The sequence below is a fragment of the Vipera ursinii genome (genome assembly GCF_947247035.1).
Source record: "Vipera ursinii genome assembly, chromosome: 2".
In the NCBI taxonomy this organism is placed as follows: domain Eukaryota; kingdom Metazoa; phylum Chordata; class Lepidosauria; order Squamata; family Viperidae; genus Vipera; species Vipera ursinii.
In genome coordinates this window covers 27,213,489-27,239,384 of record NC_139513.1, presented here as the reverse complement: position 1 = coordinate 27,239,384, position 25,896 = coordinate 27,213,489, and the positions used below count along the sequence as shown (strand labels likewise).

Genomic DNA, 25,896 nt, shown 5'->3' with positions numbered 1-25,896 from the left:
CTTCTTTTAACGATATTTGGATTTGGACCCAAATACCACACTCAAAATACAGCACAATTTTGGCTATACGCAATCCGTACCCAACAGCGTATGAACTTGTTGCCAGCAATCATTAAACCTTAGATCATACCAGATTAGATCATATCATCTGTTAGTAATACCTTATAAATATGGATCTTGGCATTGGGTATATTTCTGTCATGGCGCAAGCATGAGTTAACAAGATTTTGCTGCACAGTATCTCCTTAATTTCCAGTTTCAAACTATACTGTTAAGGAGAGAATAATCCAGCTCTTCAAAAATAATGGTGACCTATGAAAGTTTAATGCATACCAAAAGTTATGAACACATGACATTTTACAGCCAAGACGTTGCTGAGTTAAAATCCAATCTTAACAAGTGTTGATTATTATCCATCTTTCGGTTGTCATGTGAAAAGTTAAAAGTTCTTACTGACAGATCTAAAAAAAGGCATTTTTGAAGTCACTAATGATAGATCTAGAAGAAAGACGCTTTTTCTTTCACAAACTGATGCTCATTCTTCGTGCCTGCTTTCCTTACCCAGTTCCCCTGCCCTAACTTTATTTCAATTACTTGTTTTCAAACACAAGATGATGACATTATATGCTACAAATAAACTTCAGCAAGCTGAACAGAAAGGTTTTCAACAACAACAAAAAAAGCACGCTTCCTTTGTTAGAAAAATTATCCAAGGAAGTGTGCTTTATTTTATTTTATTTTAAAGAAAACACAACACATAAAACTGATGGGATCCTTTCTGTTGCCGTTCATAGCAAATAATTCTACCTTGGCAGAACTTGACTGCGAGCTACGTAATATTCTCCACTGTGGCAAATACTCGGCAGTCCAGCAAGATTTGATTTTATTTTTCTCTCACTTTTAGCATTTACAAAAGAACATTTCATTTCCCTCAGTCAAACGAATAGGGAGCTAACCGATGTGCGATCAACAATTATGCCAGTGCAAACAGTCGTAAACTGTCAGTCGGGGTGGAAGAAGAAACACAGAACGCTTAGAAACAGGTGCTGGAACAACGGCTTCTGCAGCTGTTGTGTTGTCTGTTGCCGTGGCCTCGCTGGAGGCAGGAGCTAGAAGGTCATTGAAGGCGAGGGTGCTAGGCTCGCAGGAGGCAGGAACGTTAGATTTGGGATCTTTCGGTTCGGGCTCCTTGGCCGACGGCTGCTCCTGGAGTATGCTCGGGTCGGGCTGAGGCAAACAGTAGCTGTGGTAGGTATGTTGGTAGGTGGTGCTGGGTATGCGTTGGAGGAGCTGCCCTTGCAACTGGTGCTGGATCAAGAGCTGGGGAACCTTCCCTTCGGAGTGGAAATCGCACTGGTAACTTGTGAAAAGGGGCCTATCGCGCTCCAATTCCTCCTTCAAGGGGACCCAGTCAATCAGATTCCGAGTGTTGGGAAGGCTCCCTTCTATTCTCCTTCTCCCTAAACCCTGCCGTGGAACAAGGAGGATCCGTTCAGACTTGCAGCGCTGGAACATGACGACCAATCAGTTTAACCCCAAAGTTAAAAAAAAGGATACAAGTGACCAAAGATGAAGATCAAGCAAGTTGTGGAGACCGTTGGAAAAGAGCCTCTACTACACCAGGGGTGGGCAACTATGGGTAGTCCTCGACTTACAACAGCTCATTGAGTGGCCTAAGTTACAAAGGCAGCGAAAAAAAGTGGCTTAGAACCATTTTCCACACAGTTGCAGCATCCTCGTGGTCAAGTGGTCAAAATTCGGCCGCTTGGCAGCTGACTCAGTGTCCCCTGGTCCCCTCTTGCGACCTTCTGATCAGCAAAGTCAAGGGTCAAGCCAGATTCACTTAACAGCCGTGTTACTAACTGAACAACTGCAGCGATTCACTTGACAGTTGTGGCAAGAAAAGATGTAAAATGGGGCAGAACTCCCTTAACAAATGTCTTGCTTAGCAACAGAACTTTTGGGCTTAATTGTGGTCGTAAGTCAAGGACTACCTGTAGTCTTAGCCAACCCAGAGGAAAACACATAGAGTGTGTTCCGTTAGCATCCTGGCCCCAAAGCTACTGATTTCTGCCCCAAATGGGCGGAGAATTTGAAACCGTAAGCAATTAAGAGGCTCAGATACATAGCTCAGCTGCTGCTTTTACAAAGACATCCCACTGGTGATGGCAGTTCCTGAGAGAACCCAAGAAGTTGCTGAAGGGAATTTAGTGACCAGGGGAATTTTTTAAGAAATAACCAAGCACTAAATGTACTGCTTCCTTTTTGTTACTATGAGCCAGCAGTGTGCAGCAGCAACCAAAAAAGCTAATACAATCCTGGGTTGTATAAACAGGGGCATAGAATCAAGATCACGCGAAATACTAGTACCGCTTTACAAGGCCCTAGTAAGACCACACCTGGAACACTGCAGCCAATTTTGGTCACCATATCACAAAAAAGATGTTGAGAGTTTGGCAAAAATTCAGAGAAGATTAACTAAGATGATCAAAGGCCTGGAGGCTAAAGCATGCAAAGAACAGCTGCGGGACTTGGGTTTGGCTAGTCTAAAGAAAAGAAGAAATAGGCGAGACATGATAGCAGTGTTCCAGTGTATGAGGGGCTGCCACAAGGCAGAGGGGGTCAGGTTGTTCATTAAAGCACCAGAGGGGGAGGACAAGGAACAATGGTTGGAAACTGATCAGAGAGAGAAGCAACCTGGAATTAAGGAGAAACTTCCTGACAGTGAGGACAATTAACCAGTGGAACAGCTGGCCTCCAGAAATCGTGGGTGGTCCATCACTGGAGATGTTTAAGAAAAAACTAGACAATCACTTGTCTGAGATGGTGTAAATTCTCCTGCTTGAGCAGGGGGCTGGACTAGATGATCCAGCTTCTATTCTATTCTATTCTATTCTATTCTATTCTATTCTATTCTATTCTATTCTATTCTATTCTATTCTATTCTATTCTATTCTATTCTATTCTATTCTATTCTATTCCATTCCATTCCATTCCATTCCATTCTATTCTATTCTATGAGGAGACAAACATGATATCTGGAATTTTCCCCCTTCTTTCTCCCTGTAATATACTCACATGCTCAAAATAGGTAGCTGATCCTGGGAAGGCATGTCGGTTATCATGCTTGGAGAATATGTGCTTTGAAGGGGTTTCCTTAAAAAAAGAAAAGACACGATTAATCCCCTGCCAAATACACAGCCAACAATATTTGCTCAGGGATGGCATTCTGCTGCAACCTGCAAAAAAATAGACATTCAGGTTTGCCACCAAGAAGGCAGGTATTCATTTGGGCTGTGTGAGATACAGGCAGCTTCCTCCATTTTATGTCTCCCTTCTCCACTCAAATTATAAGCACAATTGGGACTAGAATTTCTGTTACTAAGCAAGGTGGTTGCTAAGGGAGTTGCACACAATTTTAGGACCTTTTTGCGACAGTTAAGTGTATCACTGCAGTTGTTAAGTGAATCCCATAGTTGTTAAGCAAATTTGGCTCCCCCCCATTGACGTTGCTCGCCAGAAGCTGGCTGGGAAAGTCACAAATGGCAATCACATTGCCTGAGGACACTACAGCCTTGATGGACACATGGTTGCCAAGTGCCTGAATTTTGACCACATGACAATGGGGATCCTGCAACAGTCATAAGTCTGAGAACCAGTTGCGACTTTTTCAGTGCCATTGTAACTTCAAAACAGTTGCTAAAGGAAGTTGAGGATTATCTGAATTGGAATGGGTTATGGTGAATACAAGACTAAAATTTTCCTCAGAGTATTCTTCCTTTTGGAAAAGCTACTAGCTACTAGATATTGGAAACGCTACTAGATACGAGTAACTAGTTCATGGTAGTTTTATCGTGAACAATTAAAATACTTAAGGGAAGCAGACAACAGGAATGAGGTTACAAGTATCATGTGTGCTATTCCCTAAGCAACTGCAACACTGGAATTTTTTAAATCAACACCTGCTCATAATACATGATACATATCTGTCGGCAACACACTCACACAAATACCCTGAAATGAAATTCTGCTTAACGAGACAGCTCATAAACACCATCAGTGACTAATACTTGACCAATTCCTAACATTTGCAACAAAATTGCAGGCATTAAAAGCTAATGTAATTGATCCGATGGGCAATCTTTTGATTAGCTGATTAGTACATCCCCTAGTGAACTTAATATAATAATAAGTTGGAAGGGACCTTGGAGGTCATCTAGTCCAACCCCCTGCTCAGGCAGGAAACCCTATACCATTTCGGACAAATGGCTGTCCAGTCTCTTCTTAAAAACTTCCAGTGTTGGAGCATTCACCACCTCTGGAGGCAGGTTGTTCCACCGGTTAATTGTTCTGACTGTCAGGAAGTTTCTCCTTAGTTCTAGGTTGCTTCTCTCCTTGACTAGTTTCCATCCGTTGCTTCTTGTCCTGCTTTCAGGTGCTTTGGAGAATAGCTTGGTTCCCTCTTCTTTGTGGCGGCCCCTGAGATATTGGAACGCTGCTATCATGTCACCCCTCACTCTTCTCTTCGTTAAACTAGACATACCCAATTCCAGCAACCGTTCCTTACATGTTTTAGCCTCCAGTCCCCCAATCACCTTTGTTGCTCTTCTCTGTACCCTTTCTAGAGTCTCAACATCTTTTTTACATCGTGGTGACCAAAACTGGATGCAGTATTCCAGATGTGGCCTTACTCATTCTTTTCCCAAGACAATTAACTTTTATGCTTCAAAATGTGAAAAAAATGATGAAATTGTTTCCTTTCAGAGAATTTAAATTATTTAAGGAGATGCTTTCAAGGATCAAATCAAATTATTTTTTGTCCTATCTGCAACCTTCCCTTTTTTAGGAAGATTGTTGAGAAGGTTGTTGGGCAACAATTTGAAAAAGCTCTGAAGGAAACAGATTATTTGACCACTCTCCGTTGTATTTTAGACCCCATTAATAATACAGGTAGTTTTGTTGCTAAGCGAAACAGTTGTTAAATGAATTTTGTCCCATTTTATGACTTTTCTTTGCACAGTTGTTAAGTGAACCACTGCAATTGTTAAGTTAATAACACAGTTGTTAAGTGAATCTGGCTATCTGTCTGTCTGTCTATCTATTTATCTATATCTTTTTTCTATCTTTTCTATCTTCTATCTATCTTCTATCTACCCCTATCATCCGTCCATCCATCCATCCATCCATCCATCCATCCATCCATCTATCTATCTATCTATCTATCTATCTATCTATCTATCTATCTATCTATCTATCTATCTATCTCTATCTCTATATCTTATATATCTATATTTTCTATCTTCTATCTATCTATCTATCTATCTATCTATCTATCTATCTATCTATCTATTCTCTCTCTTTCCTGATTATTGTTGGCCACTCAAAGTAGTATGAATCAATCGGCCATATAAATTAAATCTATAAACAAACAAACAAACATACTGTGCACAAAATGTAGCTATGCAAAGGCCCTCCTGGCCATACCTGCCACCTGCTCTCCAAGCAGTGAGGGTGAGTCCAGGAGGACCCCAGGTTGCACGTAACTCAGTCGTGTCAGGATTGAGCCACAATCTCTTCTTTCCCATCCTGGCCCAAATAGCCTCTAGATACTGCATCAGCAACTTGATAGCTTAATTTGTGTATCCGGGATAGAAAGTAAAGCTGGGTATCATTAGCGTACTGATGCTATCAAACCCTGAACCGGTGGAGACCTCATCCAGCAGTTTATATAGATATACATGAGAGGTAGAAGTGTCAGACTTTGATATCCCAGTTATCTTTGAAAGAGGATTGGCCCATCTAAAATTAGTTAAATCCAGTTCTACACAAACATTTCCAGGTGCTGGTTTGAAGACAGATATTGTATTGATACAAATTTTGGATTCTTTCCCTAACAATCATTATAACACTGAGTGACAGGCCAGTATAAACGATATAAACCAGATTATGGAGATTTATATTCAGATCCAAAATCATTAACAAGGTTGCTAGTATTCAAACAACTATTAAATATCTTCCAGACTGGATTTGCACATTATGCTACAGAATATTATAATACAGTAATTTAAACCATGGTTTGCTGACTATTTCACTGTTACCTAACTTCACACATCACACTAATTCAAAATGAAACAAAACTGATGTGTGAACTTAGCCAAAAATTGTTGTGAATCTAAAATAATCTCAAATTGACAGGAAGAAATTTCAAAAGTAATGTTAGGAAGTATTACTTCACCAAAAGAGTAGTGGAAGCTTGGAACCATCTTCCAGCAGAGATAGTGGGTCAGTCCTCATTAACTGAGTTTAAACATGCTTGGGATAAACACACAGTCCATCATCCAGCAAAAATTAAAAAATAAAATAAAAATCAATAAAATATAAAAATAATAAATAAATTTAAAAACAAAAAGCAAACTCAAAAGGCAGACCAGTGGCCTGAAATTGCTAATATTCTGACAAAGCCGTAGAGTCACTTGTGGCATATTTTTCGTTTCAAATTTTGTTCTAATACATTTTTTAAAAATGTAGAATATATTGTCATGATTCTGCAAAGAAACCAAAGGGGAGGGGGTTGGTTTCCATGATTTCCAAGCATGTATCAAGAAATGAACAAGATTTAATTCATTATGATATGGATGTCATGTTATGTTATAAATTAACTTACAAAGCCAAATTCTCTTAAAAGTGTCAAGTGGACTTCCCATATGGTTATTTCATTGCAATTATCCACATAAATCCCATCGTGATGTACAAAAAGCCTTTTCTAATGGATTTCCATTTCCCCCTTTTTAACATTAGTAATCTACTTGCAATGTTCGATATAGTTTTAAAACAAAATCAATATAAAGAGGGGAAGAGAGAGGGAGAGGGAGAGACAGAGACAAGAGACTATAGTCACTTGACCACATTTCAGGCCTATTGTAGCCATTTACAGTATTTTTTGACAGTTTCCATGCTTTTCACCTGGTTTCCAGCAAAAAAAACACCCATAGGAATAATAAATCCACTAAATGACCACCATTTGTTTAATGACTGCTACAAAAAAGGTCATAAAATTGGGTCTTCTAAGGACCTAACGGAAATTCCAGGCTCCATTAGGGTCATAAATTGAGAACTACCTGCATTCTGCCTAGTACTGAGCTGAGAATCTTTCCTCTTCCAGTAACTGATCTGTCCCTGAATAATAAACTCGGGGGTACACTGCGTGCTGTCAGTTTCATAGGATGCTCTGTTAGCAGATGAATTTAATCAACCTGCTGCAGGAATGATTATTCAATGGGAATATTTATTGTGCCAGTGATTGATGCTGGAAAGCACTTGCCAACTGACAACTGAGGGAAGTCAGCTCCCCAGAGAAGGAAATATTAAAAGGGCAGGAAAATACATTTCCTAAAAAGAAATTAAAGAGGCAGAAAAGCATGCCCAGTTTTTCTTAATAGCCCCAGGTCTCCCTCCCACAAGCAGAAACCAATAATAATAATAATAATAATATAATAATAATAATAATAATAATAATAATAATATAATATAATAATAATAATAATAATAATAATAATAATAATAATAATAATAATAATAATAATAATAATAATAATAATAATAATAATAATTTTATTTATATACCGCCCTTCTCCCGAAGGACTCAGGGCGGTGAACAGGGCAAATATATAAAAATACAAAAATACAAAAGTTAAAAAAGAATTAAATACAATGCCCAAATTAAAACAGTAAATACATATATTAAAAAACAACAATAAAATCCCAAACCCATCCCCCATCAGGCCAGGCCGGCTTGTTCGAATAAGTGCGTCTTCAGATCGCGTCGGAAGGAGTGAAGGTCGGGCGCCATCCGGAGCTCGACCGGCAACCAATTCCATAAATCCGGGGCGCCCACAGAGAAGGACCTCCCCCTGGGGGCCACCAGACAACATTCTCTGACTGGTGGCACCCTGAGGAGGCCCTCTCTGTGGGAACGCACGGGGCGGAGGGAAGTTGATGCCGGCAGCAGGTGATCCCTAAGGTAGTCCGGACCCATGCCATGTAGGGCCTTGAACACCATTACCAGTACCTTGAATCTCACCCGGAAGACAACTGGGAGCCAATGCAGCTCACGGAGCAGACGTGTAACATGGGAGTATCGGGAGACTCCCAACACAACTCTCGCGGCTGCATTCTGTACCAGTTGGAGCCTCCGAGTGGTCCTCAAGGGGAGCCCCATGTAGAGAGCGTTGCAGTAATCTAAACAAGAGGTCATGAGCGCATGAGTGACCGTACACAGGGCATCCCGGTCTAGATAGGGCCACAACTGGCGCACCAGGCGAACCTGGGCGAAGGCCCCCCTAGTCACGGCCACTATGTGATCTTCCAAAGTAAGCCGTGAATCTAGAAGGACTCCCAAGTTGCGAGCCCTATCTACGGGGGGTAATAGCTCACCCCCCATAGAAAGAGATGGGAAATAATAATAATAATAATAATAATAATAATAATAATAATAATAATAATAAGAAGAAGAAGAAGAAGAAGAAGAAGAAGAAGAAGAAGAAGAAGAAGAAGAGGAAGAAGAAGAAGAAGAAGAAGAAGAAGAAGAAGAAGAAGAAGAAGAAGAAGAAGAAGAAGAAGAAGAAGAAGAAGAAGAAGAAGAAGTTGTTGTTGGAAGGGACCTTGGAGGTCATCTAGTCCAACCCCCTGCTCAGGCAGGAAACCCTATACCATTTCAGACAAATGGCTGGCCAGTCTCTTCTTAAAAACCTCCAGTGTTGGAGCATTCACCGCTTCTGGAGGCAGGTTGTTCCGCTGGTTAATTGTTCTAACTGTCAGGAAGTTTCTCCTTAGTTCTAAGTTGCTTCTCTCCTTGACTAGTTTCCATCTATAGAAATGCATATGTAAACCATTCAGGAAGGTTGAAGCTAAGAAGACTTCAGACATCTAAAATCTACATGCCCCAGGGAGGTGTGCTGAGACATACAACCAGCAAGATTCCTAGAGGGGCCCACCTGGACCCAGGACAGAAATACGTTACAGGAAGTAGCCACACAGGAACAGGAAATCACTCCAAACAATAGAGTCTAGGGCAGGGACTTCAGCTCCCTGGCTGAGGAATTCTGGGAACTGGCTGAGGAATTCTGGGAACCGAAGTCCATGAATCATAAAAGGGCCGAGTTTGAAGACCCCTGGTCTAGGGGATATAAAAACCCACTACCCACACGTGGTCAGTCCTTTTTCTGTTGGATCCATCTTGCTATCTGGCTTTTTTCCTGCAATAAACTACAACCTTCTTCCCAAAGCAGTTGCCATGTTTATTCCCCGCTTGGATGAACCACGATGAAGACTTTTCTTCCAACACAACCAAAAGTCAAATTTATATTCTCCTGGAGTTGCTTTTTCTGTTACAAGGTGCACTCCCACACTATGCAAAGGCTGCCATCTGCAAACTTCAGTTTCTTCAGCATATCAGTCAGAGCTGAGGAGGCAGTAGGGTCAACAAGATGGAACCTAGGCAGCAGCTTCTGCGTTGATTTCAAACTGAGTAAATGTTTTGGTGGTCAGCTCTGGTTGTTAAAGTGTGTAAAGTCTTAAATTCTTAACGAATACTCTACACCAAGGGTGTCAAACTCAATTTCATTGAGGGCAGCATCAGCATTGCGGTTGCCCTCAGGGGGCCGGGTGGGTATGGCCAGGGTGGGTAGGCATGGCCAGCTCTACACCGGTCGCATCAAGGGTGCCTATGGGTGCCTGGGCAGGAGTGGGACGGATCTGAGGGCCTCTGGCAGAAGGAGGGTCTCTGGGCCAGGGCCAAGGCAGTGGGGGCCGTTCCCTCACTGTTTCCAGGATGGCTTCGCGGGCCGCATGAAACCACTTTGCGGGCCGGATCTGGTCCCCGGGCCTTGTGTTTGACATGTCTGCACTAGAGAGTTCCTGGAAACTTGGCATTCAGACAGATCAGCTATCAACAGACATATAGGGATAAATCACGTTTACACACACAAAGGAGACAATGCAAAAGTTAGGAAGGAAACAAAAAACACCAGAATAAGAGATTAGCACCAGACAAACAATAAGGCAGAAAGCAATAACCAACTATCAAGGAATTACCAAGGAGAAAACCGCATCCTTATCAACACTGGTAGGGCAAGCTACTGTTTATAAATAAAAAGCAAAGCCCACACTCACTAGTACTAATGATGTTACCTAGTCAGGTAATGAAAAACATCTGCAAGCAAACATCCAAGCTCAGCACCAAGGGCTGCACAGTTCAACCGTGAACTACAAATATTCTCCTCTGTTAAAAGCAGGAATTTTTAGCACGTGCAATTTGTCATGCGGAATTGCTGTAGGAACAAGAAAAGAATAATCTACTACTTTAAATAAACACAAACACGAAGTGTCTGGAATCTGTTGCATCTCCCCTCAACTCCAGAATTACATTAGGACCCCACTGGTACACATCAGGCTTTACCATTTTTCCGTTGCATGAAATAAATAAGAACCAACGTTTCGATTAGAAAATCAGCAGTGTGAACTCTCTCCAGCAAATTGAAAGGATCAGAGATTATCTAACCAAGGCAGACGCAGAGTTGCGTGAACTAAATCTGCTATCACAATATGATGTTCAATTAGACTTACCAGGTCTGAACCGCAAAAATCCAGACAACTGGGCTGGTGGCAAAGAGATACAGAAAACATTTTGCTGCTACCTAAGTTTTTGCTGCCTAGTTGTGGTGCATTGATGCTCTGTTTCCCACTTCTGTAACAAGATGACAGAAATCCAGGCCTGGGGAGAGAGATACACCCAACAAGATTGTACCTACTGTCAAAATTGCTGTGGGTCTAAAAAGAGAATTAGGAGACGGCTCCCATTATCTGGTACAGGTAGTCCTTGACTGAACAACAGATCGCTTAGGGACGGTTTGAAGTTACAACATCACTGAAAAAAGTGGCTTCTGACCATTTTCATACTTGCAACCTTGGCAGAATCCCCATGATCACATGATCAAAATTCAGATACTTGGCAACTGACTGCTGCTGTGTCCCAGAGTCTGGCGATCACCTTTTTCAGCCTTTTGACAAGCAGTGTCAATGGGGAAGCCGGATTCACTTTATAACGGTGCTATTAATTTAACCGGTGCTGTGATTCACTTAAAATGGGACAAGAAAGATCATAAAATGGGGCAAAACTCACTTAACAACTGTCTCGCTTAGCAACAGAAACTTTGGGCTCAGTTGTGGTCGTAAGCCAAAGGCCAGCTGTGCAGGGGACAAATGCTATCGTTGCTCAAATGAGGTGGCAGGAATCTAACCGCACAATATTCAAGGTAAGACTGTGGCCCAGGCAATTAAATACAGCTGAACTGCTATCTCAAATGCCAGCAGGCAGAATTCATATAAGCAAGAACAGAACTTTTTTATCCGGTCTTTCCTGAAGCTGAAATGAGCTGCCTGCAATCGATTGAGTATCTTTCTCATAAGCAGATAACGGCAAGAAGGCGAATTCCCACTAATCTTATCTTAATGCCTTTAGAATTTGATTTTGACAGAAGAGATTACTTGACAGAGGAATATTTGGTATTTGATAGAGGAGAATAGCACTGATGATGTTACCTAGTTTGGGTAAGGAAAGGTCTGCAAGAGAATTTATTTACATAATATATTTAAGGATATATTTAAACCAGGGGTCTTCAAACTTGGCCCTTTTATGACTTGTGAACTTCAACTCCCAGAATTCCTCAGCCAGGCACGCTGGCTGAGGAATTCTGGGAGTTGAAGTTCGCAAGTCATAAAAGGGCAAGTTTGAAGACCCCTGGTTTAAACTCTTCTTTTCAGCATAGAAGCCCTTAGAGCAGCAAGAGGAAAATAATTAGCAAAATTATACTTTCTAACAAGCATTTTCTCATTAGAAACTTGCTTTAAATTTTAACATATTGCTGTGATGTAATTCTTTCAGTTTAAAGCAGACCTGGGCATTTTACAGCCCCTGGGCCACATCTGACCCTTTGGCTGTCCCTGTCCAGCTCAGGTGGATTGCTTTTATTTTGAAGGTGATGACTTTTTCCCCCCACTTTACATATGTGCATGCGTGCCTGCCTACATACCTTCATAGCCCTATTGGTTCAGCCCTCCACAATAGTTGCAGTTTCTGCTCACCCCTGGTTTATAGATTAGATTTTGACAAGTAATGAATTAACACTTTTATCCTGGAGTGTACAAATATAATTCCTTTCTCTCCTCCTTTGCACTCAGGTAATGCATTCAAGAGTTTCCTTGCAGCAAAATGGGAAACAAACAAATAATATAAACAAACAAATAAATAATAATAAACTAAGTGCCTTCTTGCCAAACTTTGCATCCTTTCTGGATTTCTAAGGAGTGAAGATGGGGAGTAACACTTTGCAAGTCATGACAACATTGTGCAAATGATACGGCTGTCAGAATCCATTTATATCATATTCATAAATGGAATGTTTCAAACATTATTCCATGGATTCTGCCATCTCCCGAAGAGAAGAGAAGAGATGTGTATTGAACCGGCAATAGGCATTTCAAAGGAAAGGAGAAGCCTTTTGAACTGGGGAAACAAAAGGGGGGGGCTAGCATCTGGTTTTTGTCATGGAAGACAGCAATAAACAGGAAGAGTCCTAAGTTCCTTTTTCCCACGAGATGGATGATACGAGAGAAAGGATGGGGGACTGACCAAATGGGGGTTAAGGGGGGTTAAACCAGGAACTCTGTATAAGGGTTTACTTCATGGAATAATATTAAGCCCTGTCTCGTTCCTACAACCAAGCATGTCATAGTAAAGATTCTTTTTGGAATAGATTTGACTCCAAGAATTTTGTCTTCCTAAGACGTGGTTTGGGGTGGGTCCTGACAACGGCTTACCTACTGCATCATTTGCATCATAAAACAACTGATGGAAATAATTTGTTTTGATATTTTTTTCATGATGATCTTGTGATGTACAGTATGTAATGTCATTGTGATTTCAACCAGATGCCTCTGCTGTGGCAATCATAATGCTGGCAGGGATTCAATTCTTTCAGTCAGTTATGCTGTCATTTATGAAGGGAGAATAGAATTAGAATCACAATAAAACTTTATAAAAGATATATTCCAATTATCTTACAAGTTCCGGACTTGATTGCAAAGTGCCTAGATTGGTAAGGGCATAGAATCTGCTGTTTTCAAAAGTCAAAGATGGATAATTTATGGCCTGCATTATGTTTCTGAATGTCTTTTTACAGCCTTCGGCATCATGGAAAGTTGTACTGTTGAAATTGCAAGTCAAATTGCCAAATTGCAGAGATGTAGTTTTCTCATAGTTTCTACACACTCATTGCTAGATAGATAGATAGATAGATAGATAGATAGATAGATAGATAGATAGATAGATAGATGATAGATAGATAGATAGATAGATAGATAGATAATATACAGAAGGGGGAATTAATAGATAGACAGATAGATAATCTAAACATAAAAAATACAATTATTCCAGTGCAGTCATTCATGCTATTCCCCAATGCTGGGAAAAGAGCCAAATTCTGCAGCTCTCTGCATCTGATTCTGTCCCAAAGGCCTGCATCATAAAGTCTCGTTTTTAATAATAGTTTTATTGATCTATCAAACTATAAAATACAAAGAGAAATTCAAATAAGTAATAAGAAAACTAGGAGGGGGAGGGAAAAGGAAAAAAAATAGTGTAAAGAGGGAAAGGAAAAAGGTACCAACTTCCAACTCTCTTTGCATCATAGAGTTTTTGATTTATTGTTGTTGATGATGATGATGTTGCTTTGGAGTTTTCCACGGCTGTATTCTCTATTTGTTTTATTATTTGAGGAAGTGCCATTTAATTTCTGCCAACACTATCTGGTGTATCCTCTGGATTATTTCCAGAAGCTACCAGCCACAGCCACTTGCTTTCAATACTTCAGCTTGCAGCATTTATCAATAACTCCTTCCAGTTCATCCCACACTGACTGACGAGTACACACATAGTGGAGACAAAGACTAAAGCAAGACAAAGCTCTTTGAGCTCATCTGCCATACCTGTGACCTGTCAATTGGGCTGTCAGTCAACCTATGTTTAGCTCTCTTCCTGAAGACCACTAAACTATGTCTAACGGCTAGCCCAGGGGTGTGGGATAAGACACAGACCTGTGCTGTGTAGCAACCTGGCAGCTAGGCTATTTTTAGATATAGAGTTTACTGCTATTCATGATCGCACTCATATTTGAATAAACATCTCCAGCATATTATATCAGGAGATTTACCATTTTTTTAGGCTTTGAACTTTAGCTAAGAGCAAAACAAGGGCTGGAAAGAGAAAGAAAAAATAATCACAAGAGAAAAACAAACAGTGCCACATTTAAAAAGTAGGGTTTTTTATAGCAGGCGTTGAAGATGGATGTCGGATTTGAATAACTGTGCTCTAAGATCATGGCATCCGTCCCTCTCTATTCCTGGCAAATAGATGGTGAAGAAATGGAGGTAGTGACAGATTTTATTTTCCTGGGCTCCAAGATCACTGCAGATGGGGACTGTAGCCAAGAAATTAAAAGACGCTTGCTCCTGGGGAGAAAAGCCATGGCAAATCTAGACAGCACACTAAAAAGCAGAGACATCACCCTGTCAACAAAAGTGCATATAGTCAAGGCTATGGTCTTCCCAGTTGCAACGTACGGCTGTGAAAGTTCGACCATAAGAAAGGCTGAGCGCCAAAGAATTGAGGCCTTTGAACTATGGTGCTGGAGAAGACTCCTGCGAGTCCCTTGGACTGCAAGGCGATCAAACCGGTCAGTCCTAGAGGAGATCAACCCTGACTGCTCTTTAGAAGGCCAGATGTTGAAGGTGAAACTCAAATACTTTGGCCACCTAATGTGAAGGAAGGACTCACTGGAGAAGAGCCTAATGCTGGGAAAGATGGAGGGCAAGAGAAGACAGAGAATGAGGTGGCTGTATGGAGTCACTGAAGCAGTAGGCGTGAGCTTAAATGTTGCCCATGGGGTCGCAATGGGTCGGACACGACTTCGCAACTAACAACAACAACAACAACAATCAAGTAGAGAAAAGTTCCAAAGTCCAGAACTGTAGGATTTTTCTATCTGCTCAGAGCTTACGCTGGGGCAGACTACCAGTGTATGCATTTTTTGTTTCTGAGCAAAACCAAGCTGTTACTAGAGATCAGAAGATTCCTCACACTGGCTGAGGTATTCTGGGAGTTGAAGTCCACAAGTCATAAAAGGGCCAAGTTTGAAGACCCCAGCTTTATTTTATTAGTACAGATTGTCCTCAATGTATGACCACAATTGAGTCCAAAATTTTTGTTGTTAAGGGAGAAATTTGTTGTGAATTTTGTCCCGTTTTACGACTTTTCTTGCCACATTTCTTAAGTGAATCACTGATGTTGTTAAATTAATAACACAGAATTTGACTTCCCCATTGTCTTTGCTTATCAGAAGGTTGCAAAAGGAGATCCCGTGAGCCCGGGACACCGCAACTGTCATAAATATAAACCAGTTGTCAAGCATCCAAATGTAAATCATGTGACCATGGGGATGCTGCTGCCACAGTCATAAGTTTGAAAAATGGTCATAAGTCACTTTTTTCAGTGCCATCATAACTTTGAACGGTCAGTAAACGAACTGCTGTACGTCGAGGACTACCTGTACCTACTAAATGTCAGAAAGGTGTGATGAAGTCTTTGTGCAACCTTCCCTCACCTTCTCCGTCAGCTCTGTGAGAGAGCGAGCAGACAGACCCAGCCACTCACCTTCATCCTCTTCAGGAAGATATCGGGAGGTTGTGGACGGGCTGCTTTACGATACTCCTGGTTGAAGTCACTCCTGCATCTGCTTCTGTGGTTGCCATAGAAACCATTGGCGTGCTAAAGGAAGATAAGCAAGAGAGAGTTCCCTCATTAATAACTGGGCAATATGGATCGCACGGATGCTCCAAGATTTCTGGTTAGCTTGATACTATAAAACCCGGGGAGGTTGCAATTTTGTCTTTGACAATGAGAGAAAGAATTTTAAAGGATTTGTTATTACTTTTAGGTTTGATCAGAAAAGTTGCTCTTCAAGACAGGGGCAAAGAAGCGGGCAAAAAAAATGTTACAGGTGGTCCTCGACTTACGACTGGTTGGTTAGTGACTGTTTGAAGTTCCAGCGGGCCTGTCTGTGGGACACTTATGACTCAGGTTCAAAGTTCCAATCGTCTCTCTCCCCCCCTGCCCGTTATGGTCACGTGACTGCACATCAGGTGCTTTGGCCACCAGGCCTATTTATGGCTATTTGCAGCATCCCACGATCACATGAATCGTGGTTTGCTTAATTGACACTTAATGTTCACTTAATGACCACTGCAAAAATGGTCGTAAAATAGGGTCAGTCGCATGACTTGATACATTTTTACCACCATCATGTGGTAATGGGCAGTTGTGACACGATGGGCAGAGTTCATTGTGATTGTAACTCGAGGATTACCTGCATTTGGGGAAATCAAGACAGTTTCCAAAGGCAACCATTAAACCATTACATTCAACCTGAATTCAAACTTGAAACTTGAATTTAATCTCCCTGTTCAGGAGTCTCTCATGAATACTAGCTATTCTCCACTGATGGCTGCTTGGTTCACAATAATGTCTTGGCTGAAAGATTTTCACAACAGTTAGTTACAGCTTAGGCCACAAAGAGACATGGTGCTGAATCTCTTAACACATTTTAACACAGATATTTCATAGTGAAGTTAATCTTTGAAATTTCTTTGCTCAAGGGTCAACGCTTTAGTCTGGGATACCAAATTTGAAAGATTTATTACTTATAATATATACTTATATACTTATAATAACAGGCCATTTCCCTGAATTACAATACATGAACCAAGCTTGGCAGCAGACCTGAATTCCTCTATATCTATTCTTGTTCTGTTCTAAAAACCTAGTGCCATGTCCCACAACACTGTGGAATCACGCAACTACATGCTTTTGAATGTGGCATGTGCAATCTTCTGTTAGCATTACACTTTACATTGGACAAACTGGCTAATTCTTACATAAAAGCACAGACACAAAACACAATATATCCAAAAATCAGTTCCTAGGAGAGTCTTCAAATACTTTGGCCACCTAATGAGAAGGAAGGACTCACTGGAGAAGAGCCTAATGCTGGGAAAGATTGAGGGCAATAGAAGATGGGGACGACAGAGAATGAGGTGGCTGGATGGAGTCACTGAAGCAGTAGGCGTGAGCTTAAATGGACTCCAGAAGATGGTAGAGGACAGGAAGGCCTGGAGGAACGTTGTCCATGGGGTCGCGATGGGCCGGACACGACTTTGCAGCTAACAACAACAACAAGGAGAGTCTATCACAGACCTCGCTGAAAATGATTGTGCAAAGAATTTACAAAAAAACAATTTCATAATGAGGCCATTTGAGCCAGAACTTTTAATTTTTTAAAACCGTATTTAAATCGATTTAAATATTAATTGATCAGGGCAAGATATTATGCCTAACAATTCTTTTGTGAACAGCCATTGTCTAAACATAACATTCAGGGAGTGTACTTCTTCCATTTATTTCTCCTACTTTTGTTCCACTCTAAACATGTCTGTATCAGGGACGCGGTGGCTCAGTGGGTTAGGACGCTGAGCTTGTCGATCAGAAGGTCGGCAGTTTGGCGGGTCGAATCCCAAGTGCCGCGTAACAGAGTGAGCGCCTGTTACTCATCCCAGCTTCTGCCAACCTAGCAGTTCAAAAGGACGTAAAAATGCAAGTAGAAAAATAGGGACCACTACGGTGGGAAGGTAACAGCGTTCTGTGCGCCTTTGGCATCTAGTCATGCCGGCCACATGACCACGGAGACGTCCTCGGACAAGCGCTGGCTCTTCGGCTTTGAAACGGAGATGAGCACCGGCCCCTAGAGTTGGAAACAACTAGCACGCATGTGCGGGGGAAACTTTAACTTTTACCTTTAAACATGTCTGTACTTCTCTGTCTCAGGACAATATTCTGTACATCTGATCAAGTGTCTCAAGGGTGCTTTTTCAAAAGACAACTGGACTGTTTTTCCTTGAGGAAAGAAAAACAGTCCAGTTGCCTTTTGAAAAAGCACCTTTGAGAGAACTAGGACCTGGATGACTGATAATATCCAGAGACGTCTCACCAAATGGATTAAAGTGCATATTAAATGTGTTAACTTTTAAAGCATTGCAAGAGACACTAAAGACATTTTTTTTAGTTGAAACACTGCCAAGAGTTTCCAAAGACTAGTGCAGGACACAGAAGCTGCAAATGGACAAGTAGAAGACAGTACGACATAATGCATAAGTACGGCTAAGTGTGCTCTTTTATTTAAAAAAAAAAGTCCTGACCCTATTTTATATTAATTTATCCTGTGATGGTCTATTCTACACTAATTTAAAAGCCAAGAGGGAAACTATTTTGCTTAAAGAAGTGCTTGCAAGAACTACTTTGTACTATCAATTATTCAGAATGTATACCTGCATAATCTGGAGGGGGGGCGAAGTAAACTGGCAGATTGTGCATTTTATAATAATAATAATAAAATAATAATTTTATTTGTATATGATGTCTATGGAGATTCTCAGTCATTCAGGTCACAGTTATCCCAAAGATGCTTTTTCCCGAGGCAGTTGGACTTTCTTGTTTTTCTTTGAAGACGTTTTGCTTCTCATCTAAGAAGCTTCTTCAGCTCTGACTGGATGGTAGATTTATACTCCTGCAGGCAGCTGTTCATTTGCAATTTTTTAGCGAGTCGTTAAAAGTTACTTGGGGGCTTATCTGAGCCTTCAGGGTCACCTGAGTAGTGCAAATGGGTGTGGAGCCTTCTTGGAGCTGTTGAAAGGACTGTGTTGTAGACTGGAGATAGATGATGTTGGATCCCTCCCCCTCTGTTGAGAGAGGGCTGTTCAGTTTTGACATAGATGGCCCCTTTGACCCCTCTTTCAAACCAGCGGTCCTTTCTGTCCAAAATGTGGACTTTGCTGTCTTCGAAAGAGTGGCCTTTGTCTTTTAGATGCGGATGGACTGCATTTAAAACACATCAAGGAAGCCGTCAGAATGTGTAGCTATCCCGAATGGGCCTTCATCAAACCTCAAAAAAGACCTAGCAGGAGCTCCTCCATAACGGACGAAGAAGGGAACAGTAAACGAAGCAACATGGTCATTCCATACGTCGCAGGAATTTCGGAAAAGCTCAGGAGGATCTTCAGCCAACACAACATACGTGCACACTTTAAACCCAAGAACACACTAAGGCAGAAGCTTGTCCGCCCCAAGGATAAAACAGCCAGACACAAACTGAGCAACGTGGTATATGCAGTACAATGCTGTGAGTCATGTGCAGTTCTGTACATTAGGGGAAGGAAACAACCACTTCATAAATGTATGGCTCAACACAGGAGAACAAACCCATCAGGACCAGAGTCAGCGGTCCATCTGCATCTAAAAGACAAAGGCCGCTCTTTCGAAGACAGCAAAGTCCACATTTTGGACAGAGAGGACCGCTGCTTTGAAAGAGGGGTCAAAGAGGCCATCTATGTCAAAACTGAACAGCCCTCTCTCAACGGGGGGGGATATGACATCATCTGTCTCCAGTCTACAACGCAGGCCTTTCAACAGTTCCAAGAAGGCTCCACACTCATTTGCACTACTCAGGTGATCCTGAAGACACAGAGAAGCCCCCAGGTAGCTTTAATGCCTTGCCAAAAGAATGGAAATGAACAGCTGTCTGTAAGAGTACATATCTTTCCTTTCCCCACCGTCCAGTCAGAGCTGTAGAAGCTTCTTGGATGAGAAGTGAAACATCTTCAAAGAAAAACAAGAAAGTCCAGTTGCCTCAGGGGAAAAAGCTTCTTTGGGATGCACTTTATGATCTTTAAGTGTTCCTTCAAATGACAAGTGATATTCATCCAGATAGAAGTTTAACTTGCCTCTATTCAAGTAATAATAACTCTAATGACTCAAATTCTTAGCAACACCATGCCCTCAACAGAAGTCAGGATAGCAAATTACTATCAATCAGAGTCAGAAAATAGAAGCTATTTCTGATAAAGAGGAAAACCGAGAAGCTTGTAATTATGGATGATAGGCCAAAAAGGATCTTGGATTATCAGACATGACATTAAATTCCAAAACAATGTTTAAATTTTTGCCTTTAGATTTTCCAACTTATTTTTTATAGACCTTACTGGATAAAAAATATTTTTTAAAATTGAATGCCAGGATATGCTGAATAATAATAATAATAATAATAATAATAATAATAATAATAATAATAATAATAATAATAATAATAATAAGAAGAAGAAGAAGAAGAAGAAGAAGAAGAAGAAGAAGAAGAAGAAGAAGAAGAAGAAGAAGAAGAAGAAGAAGAAGAAGAAGAAGAAGAAGAAGTTGGAAGGGACCTTGGAGGTCATCTAGTCCAACCCCCTGCTCAGGCAGGAAACCCTATACCATTTCAGGCAAATGGCTGTCCAGTCACTTCTTAAAAACTTCCAGTGTTGGAGCATTCACCACTTCTGGAGGCAGGTTGTTCAACTGGTTGATTTTTCCAACTGTCAGGAAGTTTCTCCTTAGTTCTAGGTTGCTTCTCTCCTTGACTAGTTTCCATCCGTTGCTTCTTGTCCTGCTTTCAGGTGCTTTGGAGATTTCTGCATGTCTTTTGTGGGTGAAACTTTAGAATAGTCACACAGCAGAATCTGGAGGTTCTGGATTTGTGCTGCTAGGAAAGAATGGAATGGCAGCTGGACAAAGAGTTTCCCTGCGCCATTTTTTCTGAGTCTCATTTTTGACATTTGTAGACAGCTCTCAGGGCTACTGCTAATAACAGAGTTCCATATTTCATCTAATGCAGTGTATATCATACAAACTCCCACCCAGGGTATATTGTGTTAGAACACATCCTTCAGCTTTTCTTGATGTAAAAAAGATGTTGAGGCTCTAGAAAGAGTGCAGAGAAGAGCAACAAAGATGACTGGAGGCTAAAACATATAAAGAACGATTGCTGGAATTGGTTATGTCTAGTTTAATGAAAAGGACTCGGGGTGACATGATAACAGTGGTCCAATATCTCAGGGGTTCCCACAAAGAAGAGGGAGTCAAGCTATTCTCCAAAGCACCAGAAGGCAGGACAAGAAGCAATGCATGGAAACTTATCAAGGAAGGAAGCAATCTAGAACTAAGGAGAATTTTCCTGACAGTTAGAAAAACTTGCTTCCAGAGGTTATGAATGCTCCAATACTGGAAGTTTTTAAGAAGAGATTGGACAACCATTTGTCTGAAATGGTATAGAGTTTCCTGACTGAGCAAGAGGTTGAACTAGAAGACCTCCAAGGTCCCTTCCAACCCTGTCATTCTGTTATTTTGATTTATTAATTTACTGAGGGAAGGGTTGAAAGAGGATAATTTGAATGCTTCCTTAAAATATTTCTGAATCGGGCAAAAGAAAAGACTGTTTATAATATTTATCAAGTGTTGTGAAAGAAATTTTCAGAAAACATTAGGAAAATTCTCTACAGATGAACAAAATTTGGAAATGGGTTGCTTTCATTGAAGATTTGCTAGAAAAGGTGAAAGTATAATTGTATGGGTCTTATTTAAGCATGCTGCTTCACTGCAAAATCTGGACCCAATGGAGGATAGCTAAGATTTAAGAATATTTTTCTGGAATTCAGAAATAATAATCAAACAACAGTATCTGTCTGTCCCAGGTCCCTAGAAAGAACTCAATAGATGAATAAAAAATATCTCTGAAATCACTGTGTCAATGCTGCAAACATTGGACGTTTTTGCCTTGACAATATAAGAGGCAGCCTTTCTCTTTAAACTGTTCTGCTTTTGAAAAATGAAGCTGTGGGGGGTGAGGAGAATGCTATCCCGGTTGTTTTTTTAATAAGTTAAGGAATGGCTCAAAATAAAACGGAAGAGAAGCTTTGCACGTTAAACTAATTAGAGAATGTGCTTTATGATGTTAAATTAAGGGGGGGAATTGTGTTTGATACAATGTGTTCAGGGGAGGAGAATTCAAATTTTGGCATTCATCCATGAGTGCCGATGCTTTGTTCTCATTATTATAGACTTTTTAGAATAAACAATGCTGGAATGTTCTTTGAACTGTCTCATTATTCAGAAACATGACACACTGGTTGTCCAGTTGTTTCTAATGAAAGCCTCTTGTCACATAGTCTGAAACATACCATCTTTCTTGCTCAAACCATGGTTGGCATCTTTGAAAGGTCACTGGGTTCACATACCTTTATAATCACTTGAAAATTGCTTGTCAATTACTGTTCAGCTTTAGAAATCTTTGAATTAAACAATAAAGGTGTGAGTTTCCTTTATACCTTAGCAAAACAATACAAATTTAAGGATGACAAAACATTATTTTGAAATAAACAGCAAAAGGTTGATTAGAACTTTGATTTTGGAAAGTTGCAAACAGATTAAGAGTCCAGATGGATTTGAAATAAAATTTTGGAATTAGTTATAAGAATCCTTTCCATGGGAAAAAGTTGTTTTGAATTCTCTAAAAAGAACATGATAGGATGAGACTTTTGACAGTTGGGCACTAGAGTGAGCCAGAGGAACTAAAGATTACAATTAAAGGAGAAATTTGACTTACAGGTACTTCTTGCTTAACAACTGGTTGCTTAGCAACTATTGAAGTTATAATGGAAACCCCCCCCCTCAAATGCTGCTTACAATTCAGTTCCTGAGTTCTAAATGCAGCAACTACACCCCTACCCCCATCACACGACAGCATTTTGGACACTTGGCAACTGGCTCACTGTTATGGCCGGTTGCATGATCCACAGTAATGTGACCACAATTTATTATATTTTGGGCAGTTTCTAGTCTTTTAGTCAAGTTTCTGGCAAAAAGCACCCATAGGAATTAATGACCTATAATGCTTGATCCTTCTGCCAACCTAGCAGTTCGAAAGCACGTAAAAAATGCAAGTAGAAAAATAGGGACCACTACGGTGGGAAGGTAACAGCGTTCCGTGCACCTTTGGTGTCTAGTCATGCCGTCCTCAGACAAGCGCTGGCTCTTCGGCTTTGAAACAGAGATGAGCACCGGCCCCTAGAGTTGGAAATGAAGGGGGAACCTTTACCTTACCTTTAATGCTTAATCACCACTTTATTCACTTAACTACTGCTGTGTTTCTTTAACTATTGCTGCATTCACTTAAGAACCACCACAAAAAAGTTGTAAATCAGATCAGTCACATGGTTGCTTTAACTTTCAACCATCGTGACTTATATTGGAAATTCCAAGCTCCAATGATCTTAAGTCAAGGATTCTGTACTAACAGAGAATGAACATTGGACACACTAAAGTATATTTTTGAACAATGGACCTAGAAATTAATTTTAAAGGTGTCTGTCTCTATAGAGTGTGTACAGTCTACTCTACTCTAAAGACTGTGCTTGAAGACTGTGTTTAAAAGATGTTATGAAAGAGGAACAGGTTTTCTATGACAAGATTGAGGCTGATCTGAAAGTAGATTTGAAAATAACACGCTACAATAATGACTTGAAAAAAGATGCCACACTGAACATGCAAAAAAATAATTAAAATGGATATATTGTACAAATAACAAACCAAGAGAGTGAGGTAGATAATTTTCATATGCTAGATTTTCAAAATAGTCTTGTTGAAACATTGAAGATTTTTGTGAGAAGGAATAAAGAAAAAAATAAAAGAAATTAAGTTCTAGGACATTATTTGAAGGAACTTATGACCAAGATTGTTAAAAATAAGGAATATAAAGTTAGTTTATCTGATCAAGCTTAAAATAGATACAGTCTGCTATTAAATTTGGTAACCCTTAATGGACTTTTGCTGATCAGGACTGAATAATGAGGCACTAAGGATCTGTTTATACTGTAGATAAGAGTTGAGATAAAGGAAGAAGAAATCACTTGTTATATGTTAAAAGAAGGTGCTAAGTTACTAAAATTATTTGTAATTATAAAGAATGGGGAAGTAATTTCTTTAGATATTTCTTTTGTATAGTCTTTTTTCAGCATTTTCTGTTTTTCTATTTTTTCATTTTCTTTCTTCTTTTTATTCTTTTTTTAGTTTGCATTAGCTTTTTATCTTTGTAATTTTTAATAAAATTACTATTAAAATGAAACATATTATCCTTAAGTAGTAGCCCCAAAATTAAAAGTTAAGGGCTCAGTGGCTAGTATGGTAAAATGATTGTGTAAGATCCATATTTGCCTGTTCTGTCATTCATCTTTCACTTCTTCCTTGGGATACATTACAGCAGCAATCTTCCTATACAGCACTTACTTGGTGGCGTATTCAGTTGCTCAAAATCTTAAAGAGGGAAAAGAAATTCAGGTCTAATGGAAAACGAAGGTTAAGAAATCAGGAATCAAGAAAAAGAAATATCTGGTAGCCTTCTAAATGGTCAGATGAGAATTCCTAGCTGTCTGATCAGCCGAAACATCCACCGTAACAGCCTGGAGAATTGTTATAATTTAAAGAATGGAGGAGTGAGGTTTGGTGGAAATTTGCAATACAGTTATATACATTAGTGAAAACAGGTAGACCATGTACAGTTATGGGGGAGGGCAATTGTCATTTTTATCATTGGCCTAAGTCGGCTCCTGTTTTCTGCCTGAGATGAACATGCTGTGGTTGCCAGGCAACAACAGGGCTTATTCCCTAATCATTTTCTTTTGAGGAAAAGAGAAGGGTCAGCGGTGAGACTGTGAGGAGGGAGGCAGCAGCAGGAATAGGGGAAAAAAGTGCAAATTCATAGGATCCTAGCTCAGGAATGATCCAGTACAGAGATCATTGTAAGGATTTGGATCAAACTAACTCTCGTCGTTTCTGTCCTCTTCTGCAGAGAAACATCAGCCTAAAATCATCCCTTACCATCCCACAATATAAACAAGGCTACAATTTAATTATTGGGGGAAGAAGTGGAAGTAGGTCACCTAGCTGACCTCATCTCTGTCATTCAGATCTGGGTTGATCTGCTGCAAGACCAAATTAACCTCAACAGGCAAGTCATGTCATCCCTTAGGCACTTTTGTGCCCTGGTTCAGTGACACTAATGTACAAAGCTTTATTCGTGATACAACAGGCAAAGATTCAATTCTCAACTGAAGAAGCAATAACATGGATGAAATATTCTCTTTAGTAACTGTTTTCACCCTAAGGTTTCTTTGAGGGGGGAGCATAGCTCACCATGGCAGGCAGGGAAAACGTTGCTGTCCCTTTGTAATTTTAAGAGGGTATATAATGTTAATATAGCAAATCTGTGCATCAGGTCCCTCTGAAGCTTAACACACCTACCCAGCTACCTTCTCTATGGACAGAAAAAGAAAACCTCCTTTGGCTGTTGAATTTTGGACCTTGCAATTCTGGGGTCTCTTAAGGGTGAAACTGAGGCTGGTCAGATCCAGTAATAGCATTTCTTTGCCTCAGGTTTTAAGGCAAAGAGTTTCCAGATCAAGGGGGGAATATTTGCAGACACTTCTTTACTCTTTCAAAAGTAGAAAGCGTTGCTGATGGGGCCCTACTTATAACCACAAGCCACACTCATCACAACAGTTGAGCTTACCCATGTCCCTACAACAGGACTTGGCATCCCCTCACAGTTTGAGGGGAGCCTCCTAAAAGCAGCCAGTCCCTTCTGCTTTTACAGCAGTCACCTGAAGCTGACTGTGATGGGGTCTAGAATCCTCCATGTTTATATAGTTGCTAAGCAACCATTCTATGAGGAAAGCAGTTAGATTGTTCTAACAAGGCCAAGACATTCAGTGGCGCCTGGGAGTCTTTTCATCTTGGAAGAACTTATCTTGGAATGTAAACACTTACCTGCTATTAGTTCTTTGCCGCAGGTGTGTGTATCCACACACAGT

At 40.5% G+C, this 25,896-nt stretch overlaps 1 protein-coding gene and 1 long non-coding RNA gene across 2 annotated transcripts in view; both read right to left on the bottom strand.

The window, feature by feature from the left end:
- The window catches only part of LOC310636368, a 246,317-nt gene that overhangs the window by 165,271 nt on the left and 55,150 nt on the right, over positions 1–25,896 (bottom strand). The window lies entirely within an intron of this gene.
- On the bottom strand, positions 967–25,622 carry CIMIP7 (ciliary microtubule inner protein 7; the record flags this gene model as incomplete). Its single annotated transcript, XM_083351079.1, has 4 exons — positions 967–1,467; positions 3,079–3,156; positions 15,767–15,880; positions 25,596–25,622. The coding sequence occupies 4 exons, from the start codon at positions 25,620–25,622 to the stop codon at positions 967–969; spliced, it is 720 nt and encodes a 239-aa protein (XP_083207205.1).